The 12859-nt window shown below is 38.4% G+C and overlaps 1 protein-coding gene and 1 long non-coding RNA gene across 2 annotated transcripts; both read right to left on the bottom strand.

Moving 5' to 3' along the window:
• LOC139138604 (uncharacterized) lies at positions 1-2158 on the bottom strand. Its single transcript, XR_011553642.1, has 3 exons — positions 2022-2158; positions 1493-1536; positions 1-829 (listed from the first exon to the last, which is right to left on the bottom strand). It is a non-coding gene; the product is annotated as an uncharacterized lncRNA (long non-coding RNA).
• A 262-nt stretch (positions 2159-2420) lies between these two features.
• LOC139145063 (1,25-dihydroxyvitamin D(3) 24-hydroxylase, mitochondrial-like) lies at positions 2421-6406 on the bottom strand. Its single transcript, XM_070716001.1, has 5 exons — positions 6347-6406; positions 5512-5722; positions 4214-4383; positions 3043-3209; positions 2421-2484 (listed from the first exon to the last, which is right to left on the bottom strand). Exons 1-5 carry the CDS (start codon positions 6404-6406, stop codon positions 2421-2423), a joined length of 672 nt encoding a protein of 223 aa, XP_070572102.1.
• Positions 6407-12859: the final 6453 nt, after the last annotated feature.

Genomic DNA, 12859 nt, shown 5'->3' with positions numbered 1-12859 from the left:
ATGAAATGATGTAAATATAGTATTGAATAAGTTGAATTAGATTTCATCCTTATAGCAAAATAATGAAGTTTTAGCAGAAAATCAAGAACCTTCATATTATACTTGGGATACATGTCAAATTAATCATCTCACATAGTTTTTACAGCAGCTTGGGCTCTGGAATAGAGACAAAATTCGAATCAAGGCCAATGTTACCATTATTTTTTGTCAATATCTTATTCTATGAGCACCATTAACTGCATTATTGGCAGTTCAAATAGTATTACCGACAATTTTATCTGTAAATGTCAACATCAGTGATATGAGAATGCAGAAATGAAGGGATATAAGGATACAACATATTCAACTCGATAAAGAAGAACTAGTGTCCTTTGCATCAAGATCCGAAATTGTGTGTAAGTACTCTCTTACTGTTATATGACTACTTATAGTAAATAAGTTTAATTTCGTGTATCTGCATCACAGGGCAGACATATTCCATCACAAGATTAAATCATTTATATAAGTTGCTCAGTGTAGGGTATAAAATGGAGCCCACTTAAACAAATAGAATTCCTCATTGATGTCTGTATGCAAATCGTCTCAAAATTGATTGTGTGAAACATTAAAGTATAAAAAAAGTGAATGGTGAATTATCGACGAATTCCTATAGCGATGGCGTCGCTAATTTGTAAACTCTTACATTAACCTAGTCAAGCCTGCCAATAGCAACGACTTAGGTCTGAGCTCTATCGATAAACTTCAAGTTCAGAGGTCTGTCTGGAGTATTGACGAGCGTGAGCTTTGATTCTACGTCGGTTGTGTATTCCAGAAGAAACGTTCGACACAACTATGAAAATAAAGGGATAAATGAGAGAAATATTAGTTTTATCATAACCAATGATATCATGAATATGACACTATATGTAGCCCTATGTTATGGAAACGTTTCTCACTAATAAGATGAACTGTTTTGCATGAGTTAAAACCTGCTGGTGGACATAGAGAGTTTCTGTAACTGACCCAAAGAATCGATATCGATAACTACCGTACTAAGTTTCTTCTTCCGTTTTCACCTGATGACACATCACTTAAATTGCTTCAATTCAACACAACCCTAGTATGCTAATTTTGTCTGATGCAAATATGACTGTGTTTCCATGCAAGGAAAATTGCAGAAATATCTGTATTTTTAATTATTTGCTTTCTTCTTATTGAATAAGTATCTTTTCCTATTATTCTTCTCCTTAAAGAGTTTTGAAATGCAAAACACTAGTCAAACTAGCATAAAGCACTGTGTACAATGTACAATGTTGCTTTGCAAAAAGTAACTCTAGTGCTGACAATAATTGCTTCGTGAACAGAACAATGGAGAATACAGGCATACAGCGGTGTTGGTAAGTTGGACACAATTAATTCTGTTATCAGGAGATACACACAAATGATTGAATAGAAACGAAATTTTATGGCTACTGGAGATCTACATCTCATACTGACTCGGGTTAAAGCTTACCCTCGCTAATGCCAAGTGTATTTGCAGTTCTGCCAATCTCTTTCCTGTGGAAAGACGAGAGACATTGCTTTAACACAAGAGTAAATTGTACGTTGGCGTTGATAAGGTTCAGCATAAAATGCGTCAATGCAAAGTTTAAAAGCGAAAAGAACAATTGAACCTTCTGATATTCTAAGAGGTGATTAATACAGGTGACTTTCAGCATCAAAATAAGAGAATAGGAGTTTGAAAATTATTTTCGTACACTGGGGAAATAGAAATTAATTTCTTTGGGATAGACGAGAAATTCTCTTCGTGGCTTAAAACTCTTTAGTTTCTTTCTTTCCTCTCATAAATCGTTAAAATAAACAGTCCAAAGTTCTGTAACATCGGATACATTGAAATCTTTACTTCAAAGTCGCTTAACGCTTAATAGAAGTTACATTTGAACAATGCCATGCGGATAACGTCTTATGTAAGGTAACATTGTGTCTTGGTGATTTCAAATACCACGTAATATATCCTAACTGTCCCTTGTCTGACGACTTACCAATACACATCCTTGGTCCATATCCGAAAGGTATTAAGGTGAATCCGTAAAAGTGTTCGTTTTCCCCTCGTATCCATCTCTCGGGCGGAATCCCAATGGATCGGGGAAATATTCGGGATCTCGGCTCATCAGCCAAGTCTGTCCGATACAGGTAGTCTGAATAGACAAAACGGACAGGGTTGTAAGATTCACGACCACTACGTCATGGAATGGATCCACAATCGATCAGACACGAATACTTCCTCATCGCAGTCAGACTGGCTCTTGGAGAGGTGACTCCATTGCTTCAAAAATTACAGATGATACACGCGCACGATTCGTGGGCAGAGCGTAAACACACCATACGTTAAATATTGTGTATAGCTTTTTTGTATGGCATCATTATAACAGCATTGTGAATCATTTGTCCTTTGCTTCAAATGGTATATGGTAATCTGTTTGTTGTAACTCTGATATGCCCTCTCTTTAAAATAAATCGAGAACATATCATAGTCCTCAGAGATGTGTGTTATTGTCATTGGTATTGGGTTGGTTCTCTTTTCTACAGTTTCGCTTATTATGTTTTCAGCGCTCATACTCACTTTAGCTGGAATTTGGTAACCACCAATCACCACATCTTTATTCAGTACCCTTGAAATAGTGACGGTTGGTGTGTTACAATCTATGCAGAATGAAGAACATATAATGTGAACGTTTCTGGTCATCTATTTATTTATACCATGTTTATGCAAACTCAATGTTCATAATATGAATATCTTATTATATCCTTACAATTTACATAAATTACCATACATTCAACACTTTAACAGTATGAGTACGGATACAAAATGTCGGTAATGTAATCAATACATAAAAATATACAACCGTACAACATACATACATACATACATACAATCATACATACATACATACATACATACATACATACATACATACATACATACATACATACATACATACAATACATACATACATACATACATACATATATGTTATGACAACAAAGTTATGACTATTTTACCTCAAGGTTTCCTTAAGGATCGCTTTTAAATATGGCATTTGGTTGATGTGTTCGTACGTAGGTGTTCCTCCCACGGGGACCACATTTTCAATTTCCCTGAACAGTGACTCCTGAACGTGTGGGTTCTTAGCCAGACAGTATAGTACCCACAACAACGAATTCGATGTCTGGATGGTAAGAAAAACACAACAGATAACCTAAATAACCACTTAGAACTCACTATCAAAATCCTGAAACAATTTTATAATGTACTCGTTTGTGGTAGTATGCGCCTCGAAAATGAAATATATAAACTTTTGCTCATAAACATTCCTCAGTGAAACTTCAGCCATTGTCTTACCAATCAAAAATAAAAATCACGGGTCACCATACAAAGTTTGGAATTGCAGAAGCACATTACCCAACATTTACGGATTTTCGAAATTCAAATTGGCCGCCATTCCAAATAACTTTGGGGAAATAAAAGTTTTTTATGTTTGAAAAACTGAGACGGTGAAAATATTTCTTACTCCAAGGGCTTCAAAATTAGCTCCCACAAGTGATAAGTCTAAAGAACTCTACTTAAGGCGGAAGTTCATAATATCCTCTAATATTACTCAAATTGAAAGCCTTCTTCAAAGTTCTAACCGACCGAGTTACACTTTTAAAATTTTATCAGCCGAATGGTAAATCTTTCAAAACGGGAACAACCATAAAGGTGTAGCTAATACAAAGTTGTCTACATAAATTATAAATACGAATAATATATTTATACTTAATCATCCTATCTTTTTTCTTCTCATAACTTTGCTTTGGTTTCGGAAATACATGCATTTGAACGAAAATATATGAATCACAGAAAATCAATATGGAAAATTTACCCCTACATATCTACATCTAGCTTTATAAATACATGAATGACCAGTGTGAATAAATGGCACCAAGATGTCATGCCTCACTTTTTGGAAAAGAACGTCAGAGGATTATTAGACTTACCGTATGGAACAAAAATCGACGAAAGAAAACTTTGGCAATGCCTGGGGATTTGTAGATGTAGAAAAAATCTGTATCGGACTACAATACTAAATAATGCGATACATTATCAGTAATAGGAAGCGACTCACAACATTTACTGGTATTAACAAAACTGTAATGTCATTTTGCAAATACAAATTGTATAAAACAGTCATACCGTATCGACAGACGCAATAAGTACTTCTGTCGCATTGGCATATATTTCATCCAACTCCAGCGTTCCTTTCATAACCATGTACGTGATGAAATCGGCTTCTTCCTCAATATCTTCTTCAGCGGCCAACTGTTTTGTGATGTCATTCATTCTCTCATCAATAAACCTGTTTGCTGTCGGTTTTAAGAAATCTTGACGTATTTTTATTTTGGGTTATTCTTACGCGACAGTATACCACGAGATTTTGATCAGGTCACGACATTTGTGCGCAAGCGATGAGGATGAAGTGAACTGTTCAAAACCAGCTGGTATACCGTCGCTGGGTGTGCTTTATGGCTATTATATATCAGACAGTATACTGAAATTCTAGCATCGAATGTCAAAAAAGGATTTTGCTCTTGCCGGAATTTCGCGTGTATGCCAATAGTGTTATATCCTTAATGTACCACGGTTCTTTTCACGTCTTTTGCGCCATCAATATACTGGCATGATATAATTAAGCAATAAAGCAGTATAATGCGTGTTAAATCGCTAACTATTAATTTACGCAAGGACCTTTTCCATTAATGTGTCCACTGGCATCGATACACCACAAGCGAAACAAGTTAACACATTCGTCAATCAAATAACTCATTATATCCTTCTTAAAGTCAGTTAATGCACCATGTTAGCTACCTGGTAACTCATTAGAGCCAGTCAAACAGCCTTTACAGTCATCTAGAGGGACCTTGACCTGCGATAGGCCGTTTGTTGACTTACCAAGCTTAATCTGCTGATCGGATGGCGTCAACAGGTTTGTCAATTAGCAGGTGTTTACAACTCTTACTATGCAAATAGCACGAAAGCACTGATGAGAACACCAATAAAATTGAAGTTGAATTTGGTAATGGTGATTTAGTCACAGTAGTCCATAAACATGTATGCTGTTGCCCTCTAAATGATCAACATGGTCACAAATACAAAATTTGTATTCTATTAGTGTATACGCTGTTTAAGTCTGGAGACCACGCAGAGATGTTCATCATACCCTGAACCTAAATTTATGTTTACTAATACTAATTTCATTGCTTTTCTGATCAGTACTTTCACGCAATTTGCATCGAAAGGTTGTGTAATATACATCACGAGAAATAGCTGCGGTGATGATGATAGGAAAACTAAACAATACAGCTATTTCTTGAATGCTGTCTATTTAGGTATTTGTAAACAGGGAAGGTATCGTATCTTCCTGTGGTTGCCTTTAACATTTGAGTAACATTTGTAGAATAAAAAGCTATTTAGTTCCAAAAAATCTCACTAACCAGTAGCATAGATGGTGTCCCAAGCTCTGAGGTGTTTCTTCCAATCCCAGCTGTTGAGCTTCTGATGAATTCGAATAGGGACGAAGCCACGGAGGAGTCTAGCCGTTGCCTCGAACATATCGTGTACCGCCTGTATGAAAGTCTCGGCCTCATGGTTCGGTTTATCCACCGAGAAGGTGTAACTTCTTGTTGTAAATAACAGCACAGGCAGCTAAGGATATAAATGACCATGCCTTGTTAAAATCACTTTTTTGTCCGGACCGGACATCTTTCGGATTAAAAGTTGTATACAAGTACATGTAACTAATGATATTTTTCTTCTCTTCAACATAACATTCTTCTCTGCCGGTCTAATAGATACTGTACAGATTTGGTTAATCAGTGACGTTATATGTTGAATAATCACTTGACCTGGTAGATATACGTATCTATGAGTTTTGGTGTACATTTTATGTAAGATGTGTTAGGGGCCTGCTTTGAAGAAGTTTACTTTATGACGGGCATGCTAGATGTCACTGATAGTTCAAGCAAACTTACAGCTTCCAGATTTAAAGGAAATCTGGCTAATTTCCGCGAGTTTGTGTGCAACATTAGACTTGTCGACAACAGTGTTATTCCATCTCTGACAACAATAATGTACAGTACACTGTAAGAACGATTTTTGGGAAAGGTTTCACTTTGAATTTTCTATTAACTTGTGATTTTTATTAGCGATATAAGGGTCATAAAGATTCATGCACTTACCAGTTAGTGACCAGTTAAACAATGTATTTTCAATATCGGGCACAATATTGTCCGTTTTGTGAGCATCTCTGGCTCGGACCACCTTATTTACCAGGTCAGTAATGACGTCATTGACAGCATCAGTGTAGGAGGCAACTTCACGTGGCCTCATCATTCGCTTACTGAGCGCAGCTCTATTACGGTGCCAGTTAACGCCGTCCCTTTTGAATGAAAACGGTTAAAATTTTACTGAGATGAATAAATATGAATTCTGTTTTCACTGCATGCTAAATTTAATACAACTTATATCTCGCATGCATACCCTGAACTTTGTTGTTCTGCACAAGTCCCTCTGTGTTCTATATTTAGTTGCCTCGTCGATTTAATCAACGTGTATATATATGTAGTGCTGCGCGGCAGTAAGAATCCCAGTGTAAAAAGACAGCCCTTTGATCGTTGAGTGACAGGGTCATAGTGTACAGATATTGACTGGCCATGAGGGCAACAGCATAGGTCTGTACCCCGAGGGACTGTGAGTCACCCCAAAAAACAGACTGTTTCCCGAGGCCGTAGGCCGAGGGAAACAGTCTGTTTTTGGGGGTGACTCACAGGCCCGAGGGGTTAAAGACGTATGCTGTTGCCCTAATGGCCAGTCAATATGTGTTTTGTAACACACCTCATCCGTAGTCATACATAAGAACGTATCATACACAAAAGTTGTCGCATGTAAGCTATATGATGTAATATGTTGGAGTGGTTCAGCAAGAAAAAGTTTTTGCCGACAGGGTCGCAATACTTCTGCAAAACGTTCAATGCACCTTTGATTATCGTCTTCGTTCGTTTCGAGTCCTTGTTTGAAACCAGGGCATTTAGTTCTTCTTAAGAAAGTAGGATAAACCGCGAAATGTCTCGACTATCGTTTCGCTCGTCCGCAGACGGCATCTTTGTTTACATTCCAGTTCGCGCATGCGCCAATGTTTTTTTTGACGTCAGCGGGCATCATTTTTCGGAACTGATGCCTGGCAGGCAACAGTTCTGACAAATGATGCCTGATGACATCGTTTACGTGGATCAGCACAAAAAGAACGCATCCCACGTGACTGTCAATTGGCGAATTAGAACACTGACTGCGGATGAGGTGTGTTACAACACTTACTGAAGCAAAACACCGCGGCCTAACTTTCGCTGCTCGTGATGCGCCAGCCAAGGTTGTAATCCTGTTCTCTTCGGGTATTTTCCTTCACTTCGCAGTACGATTTCAAAATATGTCGGATCGCCCAAATCAACGACTTCTGAGGACCCAAACTTTTGCTTCCAGATCGGACCATAGTCCTGCTGGAGCTTTGTCAACGTTCGCCATGGTTGTACAGTTCACCGCTTGCAACTACGGCAATGTATGAGGTTACCAGTGAGACGATACTGCTCTTTGGTCCCGGTATGTCATTAAACGGTTTATGTTCTCTCTTATGTACGTGCTGTCGTCATTCGTCCGAGACGCGGTAGTTGAGCGGAATCTGACGATGCTGAGAAGCTCAGGCTGCAGTTTTGTCTGGTGATAACGGACATCGTGTTGCCGAAGACCGCCATATTTGAAAGCTGTCACATCCTCTGCTCATCCGACCAGGTGACCTACTTTTTTAGACAACGTTTGCGTTCTTCTAGGGTCAATTGCAGGTTATTTGATTGTGTTGTTATTAGTCCCCGCGGACGTAGTCCGGGGGAACTATTAGATTGGGTTCCGTCCGTGCGTCCGTGCGTCCGCAGCTGTAACTCAAAGATGCAAGACCCAATTTTATTCAAACTTGGTACAAGGACAAGGTACTCTGGGTACATATGCACGTCAATTTGTTTCGCAATACGATCCAATATGGCCGCCTGGCGGCCATTTTGATGCGATTTGTTAATGTTTAGAGCCATAACTCAGACATGCCAGAACTGATTTCGTTCAAACTCGGCACAAGGACAATGTACTATGGCATACCTAGGCATGTCAATTTTTGTCACGATACGATCCAAAATGGTCGCCTGGCGGCCATTTTGTTGCAATTTTTCATGTGTAGAGCCATTACTCGGACATGCACAGACTTGTTTTGTTCAAACTTGGCAAAAGGACAATGTGCTATGCAATAAATATGCATGTCATTTTTGTTGTTATACACCCCAATATGGCGGCCATTTTGTTGCAGGTTTTTTTTCGTGTTTGGCGCTATTACGCAGACATGCCAAAACTGACTTTGTTCAAACTTGGGACAAGGACAATGTACTATGACATACATATGCATGTCAATTTTGTTGTGATACGCCTAATGCGGCCGCCTGGCGGGCATTTTGTTGTTGTTGTGTTTTTTTTCCTGTCTGGTGCTATTATGCAGACATTCCAAAACGATTTTGTTCAAACTTGGCACAAGGACAATCTACTATGACATAAATAGTCATGTCAATTTTTGTCATGATACATTCCAAAATGGTCATCTAGTGGCCATTTTGTTGCAATTTTTTGATATATTGAGCCATTATGCGGATATGCCTGATCTGATTTTTGTCAAACTTGGCACAAGGACAGTGTGCATATGTACGTCGACTCTTATTTCAATATTATAAATGGCTCCTTCCCAAAACTGCCAATTGCAATTTAGTGTTTGGCTTGCATGCCATAAGCCGAAACATCTGGCCAATAAAATCGTGAGTGGTCATGTGACCTTGGCTGCCATGATGGATTTCAAAACAATTCGTTAATATTTCAACATATTTCTTCTCAAGAACAAGCAGTTACTGTGTTCTGTACAAGGTTATATTACCATTGTCTACAAAATGCGTTAACATTTCGGAGTCCATATCATTTGCATGACAATACAATGCGGACGCCAGAACTTTTTGATAGATTGTGAGATAATCAAAATTAGGTGTGTTTAGTGTTTTAAATTTTGGCTGAAAAATGGTTTGAAATTGGCATTCCGTCTCTATTTTATGGCGCCCTTAACGACCACTTGTCTTTTTCTCCATTTTAATCACTTTCATTTAAATGAGTCTTTCAGCATGTTTCTCTAGCGTATTCAAAGGGACAGAGTAAACATTCTTCCTAACAAGTTGTGGGCTTGCCCACTGCATTTGCAATTGGTCATGTTCATGACTATTTCATCCTAGTATTTCCATCGGTATTAAAGCCCTTGTAGCTGTAACTCTTGAAATTTGTGGACCTGAAAAAGGCTTTCTTTTTTTATCTGGTTTTCTTTAAATTCTATAGATTTAAAGGATATAGTCCTTTACGACTGAAAAATTGTTATGCGTACTGAGTTTTTGCTTTATTTGCATGAGGGCGCCATTTTATGTTTGGGCAAAACTTTTATTATTTATCTTGCTCAAATTGCACATTAGTCCCAGTTGACAGTTTATTTCTATCGGTATATAACAACCCTCAATGAGTACATTCCAAATGACTTGTTTTAGTTTGGAAGTAAAATCACAAAAATAATGCGAAAAAGATACAGCTATCAGGCCTTTAATCCATCAGTTTTGTTAATTCACCCTTTGAGCACCAAGCAAATTTGTTGCCTTCGCAAAATGCACCCCTGTTATTTTTTCAGATTTTTGCCAAAATTTGGATATAAGAGTGTAGCAAATGAAATGTGATGTCCCTTTGCTCAAAAATTATCAAAAAATAATTACACAAAATGAAATATGCAATTAAAAAATTGGCATTCCGCCCGGATTTTTACTTTTTTTCTATGTTTTAATGACTTTTATTCAATGACGCTTCATATTTCTCTACCAGTATTCAAAGGGACATAGGAAACACTCTTCCTAACCAGTTGTGGACTTGCCAACTGCATTTGCAATTGATCATTTTCATGACCCTTTCATTCTTGTATTTCCATTGGTATTAATCCATCAGTCTTGTTAATTCACCCTTTGAATGAAATATGATGTCCTCTTGCTCAAAAATTATAAAAAAATACACAAAGATTAATGAAATTAGTAAAATTTTGGGGGAAAAATTCACTCAAAGGGTTAAAAACTCCCCAACAGGAGTTGCATTCTCTAAATCCTGTAGTTTTTACCAATATATCTCATTTTTCAAACAAAACGTTTTGTGCATGTGAACTTCACCAAGTGGTTATAATGGTAGACTTCCACGTTACAGGTTTCCAGGTTCGAAACCCATCAAAATACAAGTTGATTTTACACATTCCTTGCACAAAAATGTTCATTTCGGACAACATGCCGGCAGAAGTACCAGGATGGACAGTCAAGGAAATGGGACAATTGGATTTATGCACTTTCAATGTCTTACAGGACATTTATATTTTGCAGGGACTATGTCATTGACAATGACTTGTTCTATCTGTATCGTACTGATAGAGTGAACAAAGGCGAAAACAACGTGGAACATTAACATACATATACATACGTGCTTGAGCTTACATGTGTGTGGATATTGATATATAATCCCTTGGTATTTATTTCTGTTTGACATTTTCGCATACGAGTGTTTTTGGATCAAAATTATTGTCACAAATGTCATGATTTTTGGCATGATCGTGTTTTGTTTATGCGGATTAATTTCATTTAATTAGTGAAAGCGGCCCGTCTTTGCTACAGCCCTACGCTGCAGGTTCGATTCCGATCGAAAATTTACGGAATTTTTATGTGATGAAGGAAATTTATCGTGGTTCTTCGAGTGACTTGATGTTTGTGCCTTGTATGTCGCTTTTCTGATGACGTTACATGTGTTTTTATGCGGTTGAACTTACTTTAAGTTTGTGGCTTTCGGTTTATCGCCATGTCCGACACGACATCCACATTGAACCGTAAGACATGACTGGAACCGCGGCGTTACTGAACCATTAAAAGATCGACTGCATCCGCCAATCGATTCTTGGGAATAGCTAAAGCTTTAGCAACTCCAAATTTCGTTGGGCATGCCTTCTATGTTTCCATGTCTGGATTTATCGTGTCACATTTTCATAAAAATGTCATGAGAGCAAAGCATCGATCACGACAGATAGGTCTGGCACGCAAGCGTAGCGACGTGCACTTATGATGATGAACGGCATGCATAGTACAGAAAAAAGTTACGGGATAGTTCATGTGATCAGGAATATCATCATATGAATTGGCCCGGATCGCCAGCTGTGTAACGTAGACCAGCACAGATAAGACATCCATGTTACCCTGTTGTACGCCGTCAACCGGAACTGTTTTCCTGCACTTTTACCGTTTAAAGATGCAGCCGCGACACAGACCGATATGTCGTGATCGATGCCGTGCTCTCATGACATTTTCACAAAAAGGTAACCCGATAAATCCAGACATGGAAACATAGAAGGTATTGCAAACGAAATTTTGAGCCATTAAAGCTTTAGCTATTCCCAAGAATCGAATGGGGATGCCGTCGATCGTTTTGCTCAGTAACGTCGCGGCTCCAGCAAAGTTGTCAGGCTCAATGTTGACGTCGTACCTGGCGAACATCCTGGCGATACACCTGAAAGCTGTTCCATTAATATGCCTTGTACCTGTCTCCCTATGTGTGGCTTTCTATGCAGTATCTGTTAGTTTTATACACAATAATAATTGGTTCATGATATGAATTATCGATTGGTATCTTTCTCATCTACTTTGCCATCAAAACATTGACTAATCACCACATCTGGCAGCAGTGTAAACCTCACCACCTTGAGTGGTAATGTTGCCTTAAATGCGATCCAGCCATTGGAGATCAACATATACTATTAAACATCTGACACAAGTAATACTCAGTCCATACTTGAAATATGTAAATGGCAGTCATCTCATTTTGGGAAAGACGGCATGAACAGAAAAAAATCAACTCCCTCCTCTTCTTCCATCCATCTAGGGGAATCATTGGCCCTTAACTATAAAATCAAGAGTTCGTCATTGGTGCAGATAAAAGTTCAAAGTTATATAAAATGCTGACCCGTGTGAAAGACTGCCATACTAGTTTCCATTGCGTTGGCGTTAGCAAACTCAACTAATACGAAAAGTAACCGTCTCATTCCCTAGCAACGACGCGCATTTATTTCAGAAGAACATGTCATCATTATTCACTGCTTTCCAGGCTCCATGATCCAGGTTCGCGTCATCTTCTTGACTTTGCCTCCAAAGAAGAAACAATGAACTTCCCTTTCAAACTGTCGCTCAATGTTGCTCTTAGGTTTTCCATAACATTTGTTTGTTTCACTAAATCCATCATTCAACAGGCGTACGCCCAATTACAGGATGAGGTACCCATTATACCAGTTACCCAGTAGAGCACTGAGGAGGAAAGTGCCTTGCTCAAGGGTACAACACCGATCTAGAGTCTCGATCTCACCATCCTCTGATAGTGAGCCCGATACCATGAACAACACACCATGTCTCCCATATCAATACATCAGGCACCCTGGATTCAGGCTCATCTCAGACCAGACTAATCAGCATGTACCGTGTATAGTAGCGACCATGGTGATGTATCCAAAGGGTGTCCATTGCCATTTTTGTTATTATCTATAATGTTTTGTGTCCATTTCGGCCATTGAGATTATATTAATTAAAGGTGGGATGGGAGTTAACATCTTTAATGCTTTCATTGCCATAGTTTGGACCAAATCCATTGTTTTCAATGAAA

This window comes from Ptychodera flava, chromosome 1 (assembly GCF_041260155.1).
Source record: "Ptychodera flava strain L36383 chromosome 1, AS_Pfla_20210202, whole genome shotgun sequence".
NCBI classification, from domain to species: Eukaryota; Metazoa; Hemichordata; class Enteropneusta; family Ptychoderidae; genus Ptychodera; species Ptychodera flava.
This window is presented reverse-complemented; position numbering and strand designations above follow the sequence as displayed.

Bases quoted from the DNA above. Each gene is read 5' to 3' on its own strand.
- LOC139145063 (XM_070716001.1), bottom strand. From the start codon at position 6,406: ATGAGGCCACGTGAAGTTGCCTCCTACACTGATGCTGTCAATGACGTC. The intron at 5,723-6,346 runs GTAAATAAGGTG...TTATATCCTTAG, and splicing joins ATGACGTCATTACTGACCTG to CTGCCTGTGCTGTTATTTAC. The intron at 3,210-4,213 runs GTATGACTGTTT...CTTACCATCCAG, and splicing joins TTATTGCGTCTGTCGATACG to ACATCGAATTCGTTGTTGTG.